Source organism: Apium graveolens, unplaced genomic scaffold, assembly GCF_009905375.1.
Source record: "Apium graveolens cultivar Ventura unplaced genomic scaffold, ASM990537v1 ctg5958, whole genome shotgun sequence".
Taxonomy (NCBI): domain Eukaryota; kingdom Viridiplantae; phylum Streptophyta; class Magnoliopsida; order Apiales; family Apiaceae; genus Apium; species Apium graveolens.
Genome location: NW_027419172.1, coordinates 106,203 through 122,259, shown reverse-complemented (window position 1 = coordinate 122,259; position 16,057 = coordinate 106,203). Strand labels below are relative to the sequence as shown.

Sequence of the window (16,057 nt, the reverse complement as noted above, 5' to 3'; positions counted from 1 at the left end):
CCATTACTCCTGGAGGTAATAGATATATATTTGTGTTGATTGATTACTATACTTGTATTATGTGGACTTACCTCTTGAAGGATAAGAGCGAAGCTCTCAATGCTTTTAAAGGCTTCTGTGCCGTGTTTGAAAATAGTCCAGACAGAAAGATCATGACACTCAGGACAAACAATGGTGGCGAATTCACAAATGCCAGACAGAAAACAAATACTTATATAAATCATAAATGTTTCACCCCTATGTATTAGCAAAAAATAAAGTTGAGGTTCTTTACACACCACACTAATTTCCTTATACCACCTTTTAGTATAACAAATCTATAATTATATATAGAATTTAAAAATTATGAATAAGGCATTTTTTTATTAGTAATTAATCTAAACTCAAATTAGTTTATTTTATTTTGTGTGTCATTTGTTTAATTGTTAATGTGTATGTGTGATCTGGTAAGATTAGACGTGGTCATGGCGTGGTTAGCGATTTAGTAGGAGCTGAAGTGAATAAAGTTTGTGGTTGACTATTTCTATGAGTTTTATGTGTTTAGTTACTATTTTGTAGGACATGTTTTCTGTTGTATTAGGTATTAGTATCTCAGTTTGATTCAATAAAGAATTAAATAGCTTGGCTGAATTTGTTTTGATTTTCTCCAGTCCTTTATAAACACATATTTCACTGTAAGCTGTTTATTTTGGAACCTACATGTTTTAATTTACAAAGTTAAGTTATGGTAAAAATTTATTCAGTTCATTTACTAACATGCTTGCTTCCCTTTTGTTTTTATCAAAATTTGCTTCTCTTTTGATGAGTGAGCAATATAATTGGAAAATATCTTTATATTAAAATTTGTCATCTTTCAATCTATCCTCATTGTAAAACTTTTATTTCTCAACTCTCATGTGTTTGCAAATATTTTTCTGATGAGAGTAGGACAGCTTCTAAAAGAGTGTTTGCTCGGTCTAAAGTAGGACAACTCCTAGAAGAGTCTCCTTTGTAGCTGTCATCCAATTTTTCTTGTAGATGAGATTTACATCATAATAAAATCTTCTTGCTGGTATCCTTTTTTTCATTCTTTTCCCCTTTAAAATCCATCCATAGAGAAAGCTAGGAACTGCAAGTAATGAAAATTAAACATATATTAGAAATTAGTAAATGAATAAATTCTCAAAAAATTATTTAACATCACTAATCATTGCAAACATCTAACTAATTCTCTTGTGTGGGTTCTTATAGTATGAAGATGAGATAATGAGAGATTTTTTTTGGACACTTTAAACATGGTCGTAAAATAATGGGGCAAAAGATGTTAAAAAATCTTTTTATAAATGAGATTCATGCTTTTAGTCATTAGACACTTAGCATCATGGACAAAACTATTCTTACTTTTAAATACAATATCGGTTTTAAATGTGAATTGACGTTTAGTGGCTTAATTGAGTTTTGAATGGTAAGTTTTAAAAATTCTTAATATTTAAATTAAAAAAGAAAAAACATGTTTTTCTTTATAAACATATAAAACATAAATTTATATTTTTATTCCTTTTTAGCTATTATGTCATTTAAATCTTTTATGAGACTAGATAAACTCTATTATTATTTTATACACTTGTCCACCACAATCATTATTAGAGACCTATGAATATTTTGAAGTTTGATTCTTCTATGAGGTATGGTGAAATTTCATTATTAGAGGCATATCAATATTTTGAAGTTTGATTCTACTTTGAGGTATGATTTGAAGAATATTTTGACCATCTTGTCTCTTCAAAGAAGGTTACAGGTTGGTTGTGTATGTTGTATGTGATGCTAGTTTATTTTGTTTTGGTTTCACTAGCACAAAGTTTATTGCTTAACAAAATCATTCGTTCCATAAATGTTTTGTGGTTCCAATTATGAAAAAATTTGGTTGAGCACAAGACTCTATAATTCTCATACTTATTTATAGATGTGAATTTGACAAAATTAGCTACTAATAAGTTTCTTTAAGGCACTCCAGTATTTCTTATAAAAGGAATTGGAAGTGCATATTTGTCTTTTATACTTATTTCGCATAACACCATTTATCGTAAAAAATAGACAGGTTTTGTCTATCACCATTATATGGTCTAGGATGGATGTTTTTACTCGTCCGACCAAGTGTGATGAATAGCCTAATATAAGGAAAATACACTTGTACTCATCTTTAAAGGAGTTTGAGGCCCGTCCAAAGGTTTTGCTAATAAGGTTCTTATAATTGGTTAGGGGCGACAACTTTTCATAATCAGGTTCTTATAATTTTTTATTTATATAAATTATTTAGATCAATTAGTCATTTTTTCCTAAGCTGCCAATTTTAGTGCTGCAACATTAGCCAACAACCAAATATCCAATCATACTTATTTATTCTTTGTGTACAAAAATCAACCACTATCCATATTTCAAATAAAATTTTGGGGAAGTATTAATATCCTAAATACATACCATCTATACATCTATTTCATACAAAAAACTTTTCCCTTATTTCATTTTACTTTATCGCTCTATAATTATATTGGCAGTCTAACATCTAATACACCAATTGTACCAGTACCAGAGATACATTAATCGACCATAAGATAATAATTGGGCTAGCGGAAGAACATAACATTAATTCTCATTGGATAAGCCTTTTAAGGAAGATCTTCAACAGTTTTCTAGGGTATTGTGCTGCTTCACTCTTTCAATTGGTTGTTGATTTTTGTATGTGTTTATTTGTACACATGGGGGTGGGTTATGATTTGCTAGTTTAAATGTAGGAACATTTAAATAAAAAAAATTGAATTGGCCGATGTATAGTGAAAAAAGAAAAGTGGGTGTGCCAAGAAAATTTCTAGCTATGTTAGCTATCTTCCAAGCTACACCTGTAGCTATCTTCAATTCCGAGTTATGAAAATTTGTTTAATTCCTTTTGGGTGTCAAGCAATTCTAAGTTAACATTTGCTTCCCATCCAATATAAAACGTGATCACCAATGTTTCATATTTTCCAGTATGCATATGCACCTGTCAAACATAATAGATTTTATTTGAAAATGCCATTACATACATATTTATAACTATTATGAGTGATAATAATCCAAGCCATGCATTATGTTGAATCCATTATTTTAAAATTTTCCATTTAACAACATTGTCACAGGAGGTGTGCATACCTGTACCCCCAGTTTTTTAACATATAATAATTATAATACGAAATGAAACCATAAAATCTAAAAAAGAAGCCAAAATATAAGTAATTTGGTAACCAGTTATGTAAAATCTTTATTAACCAAATATCATCAAAATAATTCTTAAAACCAATCAGAACAAAATTATGTAATCAGTTGTATAAAAACTTTATGAACAAAACTTGTTCAAAAGTTATAAAATACTATTTTCAACCTACTATGCATCCACATATGCAACAAACTAATCAAACCCATCAATATACTTTAAATTCAAAAACCTTTTTGATGCAACCAATTATGAAACCTTTTTTTACTGCAAGAAATGTAACTTAATAATGAAACTTCAATGAAAACATTTTACCAAGTTTGCAAGTCACCAAGTCGGAATCTACAATCTCAAATCAAACAGAGTACTAATAGAAAATTTAGATTACAAGATATCAATATAATTTTTCATTTCCTTGGTTTTCTTCTCATTCCTATCCACATTCTTCTTCCCTAACCCCTTTATTTTCTTTGGTTTCAAATTTTGAACATAATACTCAACATCTTCATTAGCATCTGCCATATATTCAGTTTCACTGTCATAATAATAGATCTGTTTTTCAATGGCATAAGTATAATGAAAAACCAATTTTGAATCGATGAGTTTCAATATCAAAACTATCTTTTGGAAACTCCTTTTTCATAGAAATGTACTCTCCAATGCATATCATATATTCCACTTTCACTGCAAAATAACACAGTTATATAGAAAATATTAAAATAAATCAGCTAAAAAAATGCATCAAATTTATAATTTATTTTAAGTATTTTATAAAAACTCACATGTTTGTGCACCGAGGATAAGATAGACGTGTATAAATTGATGTTACACAATCAGTCTTTCCTTTATGTGAATATAAATTAGCAGAAAAATCAATGTCACTCCTTGAATAAAAATCACTGAGGAGAAGAAAGTGAGGAAATAACTTAGAGAAAGAGAGCAAAGCTTCCTTGAAAAGATCTTTAGCTGAATCTTTCTTAAAAGTTTTACACACGGAAATCTCCCCGGACAATCTTTCCATTTTTCTAGACAATGGAGCTTTCTTCAGACAAACAGTTGTCCCTTCTTTGTTTTACTATGGTAATTATAGTTCCTTCAGGGGGGATCTTTTAGTGGCATCTTTACAACTTCTACAAATGTTTTGATCTCAAATTTTGCATCTCCCATTTTGTCGTCAACAAAGAATGTATCATTGTCATGCACTACCTTCAATTATGTTCGAGATAATGGTGTTAAAAACAATTTACTAAAAAAAATTAAAAATTGGTACTTGAACGTCTGTAAGATTTTAACAATATGGATAATTGACTAGCTTATTGTTCTCATCAATTTTTTAACATGGTTTTCTCGTGTAGAAAGAAGAACCCGTAGCTAAATTCTTTAAACAATAATCCCTATCCCCAGTTGCTAATTTTTTTAACATATTTGGATTTATTTCCTGCGCCTTCTTGGACAACTAAACAATAAGAAGTTCAAGGTAATTTACAATTTTACATATAGCTAAAACCATTACTAGATCCAACTTCAACTTAACCTGCTTATTCTCACAAATACACTGTATATTTATATTCAATTAGAATACTTACAATAAAAACTAGGGACTCATAAGTATATAAAATCTGATATAATTGAATTTTCACTAGTTTAGCTATAACAAATGTATTTACATCAACATCTAAATGCATGGATATCACTAAGTTTTAGACTATTCCCTTTACTGAGATCTAATATCTCATTTTCTCATCATCGAAAAAAAATTACTAACTAAATCATATAAATTAGAATTATTTATGGGTTGTAGCACGTTATGCTCTTTTCATATTTGAATTATTAAAGCCTATAACTAATAATAGTTAAACATGTCATCTATGACAGCTAGCCTCACTAGTGCGGAGATAATGCAAGTGAATATGAAACAAGGCTCGTCACTTAATTACTAGGCTATATTAGAAACTTACCTTCCCAATATTTTCTTGAAAGGCATACTTACAGGAATGATTCAAAATCTCAGTTATATCATCCATATCTGTCAGAAGTTGGTTCAAAATATAATAACACCATCAACATCTCCATGTAAACTATCACGCTGGATAGAGAGATAAAATGGTGGAGATTTAGTAGAACATGCAAAAAATGAAGACTTCATTTATTGCTTTCCATTGATAAATCCAACCTACATAGTGCATTGTTAAAGCAGTACATGAGTTGTGATGTAATCTAGTTCATCAAAGAATAGTACACGAGGAGGTGACTGTCGAGCATTCTCAAATATTTCTCATACCTTAGCCTCACTTTCTCCAACCCATATTGTTAGCAACTCACGCCCTTTGACACTTATGAAATTGTCCTCACATTCATTAGTAAAAGCCTCTAGTAGAACATCTGCAGAAAAAAATAGAAAAAAACACAATATAGTAAAAAATATATCAACAATTCGCAAGGTAAAACTTAAATTATCAAATCAAGTTAAACTCACCAACATGATATATAATTAAATAAAAAATACCTGATTTTGACTAAATCATATGCAATTCAAAGCTCAATTTGAAAAATTACCCTTAGAAAAAACCGTAATTGAGAAACCCAAAAAAGAAGACCCAAATGTTGAACCAGAAAACCTGATTGTAATAAAGACCCAAATTAATTGTTTCATAATAGATTGCGAACCCCGAATGTAAAACACCATGACCCGATTGTAGAATAAGAGACACAACTATAGTGAAGCCCCAACTCCATCAATTGAGAAACCTTAATATAAAACCTAGACACTCGATTGTAGTGAACTCACAAACCGATTAAGAGACCTTGTTGCAAAAAGTGTGACTATAGGAAAACCAAATATGAATAAGTGGTTAATCGAAAGCAAACCTAAATTCTGAAGAGGGAGTATGAACAATATGCTCATAGTAATTGAGATAGTAATTAGGGTTTATTAGTTTTGGGTGAGAGTGGGAGAGAGTGGAGAGTGAGTGAGAGTGAGAGAGTGTTGAGAATGGAGAGTAACGGTAGAGGGTGAAGGGGGGAAACGGGGAAGAATCGGGACGAAGGGAGGGGAAATTAGAATTTTGGGGAGGGGGAAACTGAATTTTGCTCAAATAAAAATGGGGGAAGATTATCTATGTATAGCCGCCTTTTTTATTTTATTAATAAATAGAGATAAGACAACGGTTGCTAAGTAAACTGATGTACCCATTTTTTTATTTTTTTAATAACGATAAGACAAGCCTTAAAATCAAAACCGATGTCTAAAAGGGCTTTAACATCGTTTAAAACTCCACCGATGTTAATAGTACTATTAACATTGGTGGCTTTCCGAACAGCTGTTAAAGGGGTGATCTAATAAAGAAACCAAAAGTATGTAATAACACTAAAAATTTTGTGAACACAACAATTTTTTTCACACAACATTATAAACATACTCTAAAACTTAATAATATTATCCTTTCGAACATGAAAAGTGACTAACACATAAATAAAAATTTATATAATTTTAGAAGTGTATTCTTGAAAAAAGAAAGATGATAGATAGTTAATATACATATATGGTACTTAATACTAGTTTCTAGGTTACTGATTTTAAAGAGTTATACGCGTATATATTAACTAAATATTTATATTATGTATAAGTCTTGTATTTTTAATATTATTGGTATTATATATGGTTTGCATTAAATATATATATAAAATAATATGTACTAATAACCAAAAATTAGGATTCCAATTTGTGATAGTTATAATTTAATATATAGTATATATTTTTATATTTTAGAGTTTTTCAAGTCTATTCTTTACTAGTTTTGAATAAAAATGCTCATAAATATATATATAATGTGTATATATTTATTTATTTATATATTTAAATATATAAACATAATATTATATATGTATATATATTGTATTTCCAAATTAATATTTTTCCCATATCCCCAAACACATCCTTTGTGAATGAATGGTATATTTTTGAAATCACATTTACCTTAGGCATGCTTGAAATAATACATTCAAAAATTTACCCTGATATTTGTTACTAATGTGTCAAAGAACACAAAAAATATATAATTTTAAGGAGTTAAGATTAAATTTTCCAGGTAATGGCTTGATCTTGATTGTTAATGGTAGCCCAAGGTTCTTGGCCTTCCACTACTTCTAGCCAAGTGCCTAAAACCAACTCAAAACTTATCTTCAATTGATCCCACATGAGTGCAAATTCAAAAATTTTTTATTGGTAGTGATGGTTCACCCTCGTGAATTGCACAAAGGCTATAGTATACCTATATGCATATGTTGTACATGTATAATCAAAAGATATTACATCCTTAAATTTTTTGTAGGCTATCAAAGAGCGAGGATCAACCCTTACAAGACCCTTCAATCTATGTTTTTCATTAAGTAGAGTTTTAACAAAAAAATTCGGCCACTTTTTTCTTTTAAGGGATACAACAAATCCAATATCGTTTGAGCATCATTAACACCCAAGTAGTTCTACCTAAAATCACGTACCACATTTCATAAATGTTGGCGATCAAAACCTACTTGTTCATCTCCTCCGTGCATCTTTTTAAAAACATTCATTTGTTGTCTCGGCTCGACACCCGAAAATGTAAGTTCTTAATTAATTTTTTGACCCATGCTTACATGTGTCAGAAACTTGAAAGTTTGGAGTTTTAATATGGTAAGTTCCTTATGTAATTTTCAAAAAATTTGGATGTGGATATAAGTAATTTTCTTAGTATAATCCATAGAAAAATAAGTGCCAAGATGTTTCTTTGTGTGGAGTATATGTGTTATGTATGGTCTAAGCCAGGATCAATGGCTTGAAATGGTACATCAAATCCTTGACACAAAAAAGAAGCATTATAAAGGCCTTGAGTGATAAAATCAAGACCCTGATAGGAACGATCTAAAGGCCTTGATTGACATAGTCAAGGCATTGACATATTCAGTTGCGATCTAAAGACCGTGAGTGTCCAGAGTTAAGGCCTTGATATACAAATAACCTCAATCACGATGAAACCTCAATCCAAAATAACTTGTTTAATCAATATACAAATGCCAGCGGAAGATATTTAGCATCTATAACCCCAAACTAATCCAAGATATTTTAAGGTTACAGTTTTAGAAACAAGAATTCCAAATTCCATAAAACAATTTTCACATCCTTTTAAAACTCTTTTCAACAAATACCAATTCAATACTAACCCGCTAGTATAACTTCGAAAAGAAGTATACTAGTCCCAACTATAAAATAATAGAATTATAATATAATATAATATAAACAACTTTTCATAACAGAACTTACACTAGCCCGCAAACTCTGGACCAACCACCTTCCAAGAGCTTCTTCATTGCTTTCTCGAATTTCGCGGCTAAACAGCGCAAGCTAATCCTCACTGGTGGTTAAATTTGAAAATAGGCAAGTATCAGCGAAAGAAATGCTCAGCAAGTTCGTTATAACATATATATAAGGTCTTTTGGATATAAATCCGTCGTCTGCAATAGAGCAGAACATTTAAAAATCATAATTGCTGAATTAGAAAATTTGTTAAAGGAATCCCAGAACTGATTCCTCCTCAGTATTCAAAATTCTTTTGATATTTTCGAGCGAAATGCTTCAGCAATACTTTGAATCTTGACGAGAATAAAACTCGTAAAATATTTTTTACGGAAATATCGTAAATAATAATAACATGAAAAAATGACTATGGAGTGGATCATAAATTCATTCAAAACTCAACTCTTAATATTAATATTTATTTTTTTGTCATATCAAAAGTAGATATCAATACGAACTTTGATGCTCACAACCTACCCGTGCTAAAATATGGAAGTCAACATCAATCATCCGCATTAATACCACCATTGATATTTAACAATAACTTAAATATCAACATCAATCAGCAACTAAATTAAAACTGTATTTCACCTTTATTCAAAACTAAAACAGTTGATAAATCATTTTTTCATGATAATCAAAACAGTTTAATAATATAAATTGGAATTCTCGAACGACGGTGTGTTGCCGCCGATGATCAGCCGCGGAGCAACACCGGTATACCGAAGCATATCCAACTAAACAAATGGGGCAAGCAAGGCACATATCGGCCTAAAGGTATTATATCCTGTATAATACCTAAATCTTTGCCTGACCGCCGCCACGGCCTCTTACGCAATTTGTGATCATCCAATCTTAAAACCTATTTTTTGAGAGGGGTCAAATACTCGACACCCTTATAAAATTTTATTCGCTCATTCACTTGGGCAGAAAACTCAAAACAACATTATCTTTCTCAAAATCCAAAATATTTATAAATCTAATAGTTGGATAAGTAAAACACTTGACTATTCGGAACGTAGAATAGTAGAAAAGTACTTGCATAAACGGAATAATTTATTTTAGCGATATGTAAAACATTTATATATTCAGAACTGAAAATAGTTAAAGCAATACTTGCATAATAGGATCAAAAATATATATCACTTGAATAATAAGTGATGATAGAGATATTTGCATAATAAGACTCAAAATAAATATCACTTGAACAATAAGTGATGATAGGAATACTTGTGTTTGGGTTTTTAGCAGTTAGTCACACTCGTAGAAACGTAATTATCTCAGTCTGTCATCTCAAGGCTTCACCGTATCTTACTTCGCTAAATCTCTGATCTGCTGCTCATGCAGTGCTTCAAACTAATATTCCATACTATTCAACTATAGTCTTCATTCATACCATCTGGTCTTAATCGTCTTGAAAGACTTGAATCTATAATTAGAAAATATCATTTTAATCGTCTGAGCGATAATTACTCGACGAACGGCGCGTCAAAATCCTATCGTCTACCCATACGATAGCCCACACATAATTACCACATTTAACACAAGAATCTTGACCACGTACACATGTAATTCATATAGCACATAAGTACATAACTCACGTATCACATAATTTATTTCACACATGCCTCGGTTCGTCAAAACATTTGACTCGGTACGTTTAAAACTAAAATCGGGTCAAAAATATGACCTTTCAATCAATACGCGACTCAAAATCGATTTGCAAAATAAGTGACCTTTCGAAACAAAATGATTTGGGTCTCGAAAGTATTTTTATTGAAAGTGGAATATTCTTCTGAGTTTATATACGTTCGTTTCGTATTAAATGGACAAACGGTCTATTTTCTACAAATAATTAGGAATAAATCAATTAATAAAAATATTAATTGACTTTTAAATTCCAAAATATAATTTTTAAAAGCTTAAAAGTAATTTTTAGGAATTATTTGAATTAATTATAAATAATTTACATTTTATTTAACTATTTAAAAAAAATAATTGATTAAATAATTTAATCAATTAATTAAATTGATAAATAATTAACAAAAATAAATTGTAAATAATCAAATCAAATTGGATTTTTGAAAATAAATAAAAGAGAATAATTTTTGGAATAAAAAATAATAATTTAATTAATTATTAAATAATTAACCAATTTAAATTTGGAAATAAAAAAAATCAGTTTTAGAAATAAAAACTGAATTTTGAATTATTTTTAATAGGGCAAATCCAGAAACAGGTTTTTGATTTTGAAATTGGATAAAATAAGATCAAAACCGGGTTGCAATTAAACCAAACGGGTCATAACCGGGTCACCACAACCCGTTCGGGTCGGGATGAACTCCGGTGACCCCTGCCCAGATTCCGGCGACGGAGTTCATCGTCGGCCGCCTCCGGTCCGGACCAAAACAGCTAGGTTTCTCATCCTTTTCGTATCAAAATCGATCATAACTGATCGTGAAATACAATGGGAACAACAACAGCGTAAATCATCATCCAAAATGTCGGAATCGACGATCCCCGACTGAACGTCGGTAACACATTCCGGTGAACGTCGAAATCATCAGTTTCTTAACCAACCTCGATGTTCTATACGTCAAAATGATACCTTAAGTTCCGCTAATTCTGTCGGTGCCATTCTATATGGTGCTTTCGATACTGGTTGGGTATCCGGGATCAATTCAATCCCAAACTCAACTTCTCTCTCAGGGGGCAAATTTGGTAACTCTTCGGGAAAGACATCTAAAAACTTTCTGACTACAGGTGTATCCTCAACTTTATTTTTAATTCCTTCATTCCCTACAACATATGCTAGAAAACCTTCACAACCTTTTTCTTAACATCTTACAAGCCTTTAAAACTGATATCATAACACTGGGTTTTTCTACACTATCTCCCTTGAAATATACTTTCTTTTTGTTCGAGCCGGTTAAACATATTCACTTTTTATAACAATTTAGATTCACCGTATGCTTCGACAACCAATCCATACCCAGAATCACTCCAAAGTCCCTCAGTTCTAACGGTAATAAATCCACTAAGAAGGTTTGTTCACCAATCATTAAGGGATAATCTCGATAAATTTTATCTACGAACAAATTTCTGCCATTTGGAAGTTTTACGAGAAATCCATTATCTAGACTTTGCACAGGTACATTTAACTTATCCATATATTTTGTATCCACAAAAGAATGGGTTGACCCCAAATCAAACAACACATGAACATCTTGAGCACAAAGTTGAAGCGTACTTGACATAACATCATGAGATTTTTTGGCATCCTGAGTTGTCATTGCATAGGATCGTGCCACTGCCCTAGGTGCTGATTGTTGAAAAGGTCTTGCTGTAAAAGTCCTATTTCCTTTAGTTTCCACTTCTTTCGTGACTCCTTTTTGTGGGCAGTCCCTTGATAAATGACCTGGTTGTCCACAACTGTAGCAAGAAATCACTTTAGGCTTGGGACATTGAGAAGCTATATGTCCCTTTTCTCCACAATTGTAACACAACCCATCAGCTCGAGAACAAATATCACCACCATGTTTCAGTCCACATTTCTTACACTCAGATGCGATGATCCTCTTATCACTTCCCCAAAACATCTCCTTCTTCCTTATATGTAGTTTCTTGTTGTCCTTAAATCCTGAGTTAACAGTCAATTCTGTCTCTCTTCCTCGTTTCTTATTGTTGAAGAATTGAGTGCGAGCTTCATAGTCCCTTTCTGCAATCCTCGCCTTCCCAACCAACTTATCAAATTGTTCCAACTCCAACAAGGACACCTTCTCTCTAATTTGGGGTTTCAACCCTTCTTGAAATCTCTGACATTTTCTGGCTTCAGTATCAACCTGATGAGGAGCAAACCTGGAAAGTTCCAAGAATCTTGACAGATATTTCGACACGGACATTCCTTTTTGCTTTGGTTCTAGAAACTTCATCTCCATCTCATTCTTTATATAGGTAGGAAAATATTTATCAAAGAACAATTCCTTAAACCTTGTCCAAGCCATTTTAGAACAATCCTCAGTCTGTTTAACCGTATCCTACCAAAATACAGCTTCCCCCCTTATTGAGTGTGTTGCAAATTTTACCTTTTACTCCTCTGAACATTCTGATATCTCTATCACCATCTCCATTTATTTAATCCATACATTCGCAACCTGTGGATCCAATTCTCCTTTAAAAATCGGGGGATTTGCATATTTAAAAGCCTTGTATGTACACCTTCGCTTATTCTCGCCTTCTTTTTCCATATTTTCAACACGTTCCCCATTTATTTCGGGAGTATCCGTAGTTGTCCGCCCCTCCATTAGGCTCTTAAATATATTCTTTATTTCTCGCAAAATCAACAACATCTCAGCGCTAATTTGTACACCGGATCCAGTCCCATTAGAATTTCCATCAGTCATCTTCTCCTACAATTCAACATATAATATTAATCCTACTTCATTCGGAATATGTACCGCACACATCATGATACACATCATAATAACGGTCGATCGAGTACTAACCACGTCATACACACGTCATACACCTTATATTGACCATTTTCAAGAAATACGACTACACATTTTCTAGGCATACATTAGGCCTAAAATTGGACTACCAGGATTCGAAATCCTATATTCATCCTATTTCTAAACCTTAGCTCTGATGCCACCTGTGACGCCCCGGACCCCGGGATAACCTCAGAAACCCGAACCCGGGAACGCCAAACCAAACCAATCAACTCAATATATGCTTACACAACCTTAAACTTATATAATAATATATAATTCTTACAGTATTCCAAGTATTACAACCAAAGTTCACGATACAACAAAAAGTCTATTACACAAGCATTGTTCATTAGGATACTACACGCATTCATCGTCTACTAAGCCTTAGTTCATCACATACTTATCATTTCCTGAACATCCTTCTCCAAAGTTCTTTCCTGTGGAAGTTAGTGACATAAACGAGTGAGCTCAGAAAGCTCAGTAAGCATATATAGTAGAATTCAATTGAGCTTTATCCGAGAAATCAACGTTCATCAAACAAATAATCGAATAAAGAGACATGAAAGATACTACAATCAACAAAAATTCATCATATAGTTTTCACAAGATTAAAACTGAGTATTCAAGCATGACAGGTTCATCAATTCATCAAGTTGGGATCCGGGCTAGCTAAATAATCGGTTTAGCTTTACTTCCGATTAGGAAGTATCATCATCTGTTCATCAATATCAATGCAACAATACTCATTTTTCATCAGTGAAACATTGGTCAAACTCAAATCATCATTTAAAACATCAACAGTGAATCAGTATAGTATATACTTACAGTGCACCGCTTAATTTATTCTCTATGAATCCCGAACTTCGAATTGATTTTACTGTCGATCTTTCTTCCTAAATACATAATTCAAAAATGCACATAAATTTTATTATTAATATAACCTATTTATTTTCTAACTGAACTAATAATTACCAAAATACTAAATAAGATAAAGAAATTAAGTTCGCGATTAAGAAAAACTAACCGAATTCCTTGATTGAAACAACCAAAGCGGATAGGTCTATTTAAGGAAACTATACAAACTTAAATAAGGAATGTAAGGATTCATTTTTCCTACATCCTCGACGTGGTACAATAACAGGGAAGTTAGAAAAATATAGAAAAACTATCACATGACTTCCTCTATTTATTCCTTTTTTATAATTACATATAATGGTACCTTTCTATTTATTCTAATATACTTCACTTCTCGTTTTCAATGTGGTACAAAGATAGGTAGGGAAAAAAATAAAAGTTAAGCAAGGAATATAATATCTAGAACATATAAGAACCCTTTTAAAACTCACACCATTAGCTTCATCAATCTTACTTCTACTTATTAAAATTTTAAGGTCAAGTTCTTCTATATATCCTCAGTTTTCTTCTCTTCTCTTGCCGATGTGGGTTGTAAGATCTCCTTTTTATTACCTAAGATGCATATATCCCACATTGATTAGAGAATGAGACCAACCTTCCTCCAATGCCTATATAAACCCAACTTAGCTTTAGTTTCTAACGCTAAAGAACAAGATATACAATTAGCAACACCACATGCTTTATGATAGTGATTAACAGCATGCAATTTATGCATGGTAGACATGGAATTTTTGTTATCCAACTCATATATGTCTGAGTTAGTCTCAGTTGCTTTCACAACTTTGACTGGAACTTTCGACACACTTGACTCGGAAACAATCTTCTCATTAGCATGATCTTCAGCACGTATTTCTTCTTGAATAACAGAAGAGGTCGTATCAAATGGTTCAGCAATTGATGCTTTACAGAGGGGTTCATCATCACCCTTAAGCACATGTGATACTTCCCTACCTGTAGCACATACATGAGGAGGGGAGTTTATGCCTAATTTTCCAATAGCATCATTGTAATCATAACCTATTCTAGATGTTTGATTAACAGCTTGCTTATTGTAGAATTCTTTAGCCTTCGAACAAGAATTGAAGTAGGCTCTAACCTTAGTCTCAAGACCGGTGATCTTGTCTTTGAGAATAGTTTTGAGTTGTCTATAACAGTTAACTATATTCTCTAGAAAAGATACTTGTTCTTTTAACTTGTCTTGATTAATGTGCACAAGTCTTAATTTATTGACCTCTTTCTCAAGGTCTTTGATCTGTTGACTTAACAGTTCATTATCACGACGAGCACAATCTAAGTTACCTCCTAGATGATAAACTAATTCAGCATTAATATATTTTACCTCTTTTCTTGATGATGAAGCATTTCCATCAATAGCCATAAGAGCAAGATTCCCTTCTTCTTCATCTTCACTATCAGTATCATCCCAGCTTCTTCCCTTTGCCAGATAAGCCCTTTCATAGTTACTCTTCTAATTTGAATCATAAAAGTTCTTCCTTACTTGCTTTGGCTTCCTACATTCTGTGGCAAAGTGTCCCAACTCATTGCAGTTATAGCATCTAATGGTGCTCCGATCAACCATCCATGTTTTGTATCCACCACTGCTGGTGTTAGAGGATGAAGATCCACCTGTCTGGATTCTGTTGTAGTTGGACTTGTACTTGAACTTGGGATTTCTCTTGAATCTGACATTGGAGAATCTCTTGACAATTTGGGCCATTGACTCATCTTCCAATTTCTCCAGCTCTTCCAAGGAATAAAAATCATCACTGGATTGATTTGTAGTAGGAGGATTATATTTTGTACCATTCTCTCTAACTGTTGAGATTGTTGTTGTTGTTGACCTTCAGCTACAAGAGCAGTAGATGTGCTGACCATTCTATCTTTCCCGTAGACTTCCTTTTATTGAATCTGCTCCAACTCATAGGTTTTTAACAAACCATAGAGTCTATCCAAAGAAATCTCACTCAGATCTCTACCTTCTCTAATGGTAGTGATTCTATGTTCAAGATGAGTTGGCACTGTTAAAAGGAACTTTTTGTTGACCTCCCTGATTGAATAATATTTTCCGTTTATGTACAGGTTGTTGATCAA

General features: G+C 32.1%; 1 protein-coding gene across 1 annotated transcript; it reads right to left on the bottom strand.

Annotated features, from left to right (window-relative positions):
- Window positions 1-5,372: 5,372 nt before the first annotated feature.
- On the bottom strand, window positions 5,373-12,496 carry LOC141702944 (uncharacterized). Its single transcript, XM_074506523.1, has 5 exons — window positions 11,551-12,496; window positions 11,167-11,357; window positions 6,466-6,562; window positions 5,508-5,608; window positions 5,373-5,399 (listed from the first exon to the last, which is right to left on the bottom strand). The coding sequence occupies exons 1-5, from the start codon at window positions 12,494-12,496 to the stop codon at window positions 5,373-5,375; spliced, it is 1,362 nt and encodes a 453-aa protein (XP_074362624.1).
- Between the last annotated feature and the right edge of the window lie 3,561 nt (window positions 12,497-16,057).

Coding starts and splice junctions, on each gene's coding strand:
- LOC141702944 (XM_074506523.1), bottom strand. CDS start 12,496: ATGGAGATGAAGTTTCTAGAACCAAAGCAAAAAGGAATGTCCGTGTCG. Junction 6,563..11,166: donor CAGAATTAGCGGAACTTAAG/GTATCATTTTGA, acceptor TTTCTTTATTAG/ATCACCCCTTTAACAGCTGT. Junction 5,609..6,465: donor TAAAGCCCTTTTAGACATCG/GTTTTGATTTTA, acceptor TTTTTTCTGCAG/ATGTTCTACTAGAGGCTTTT.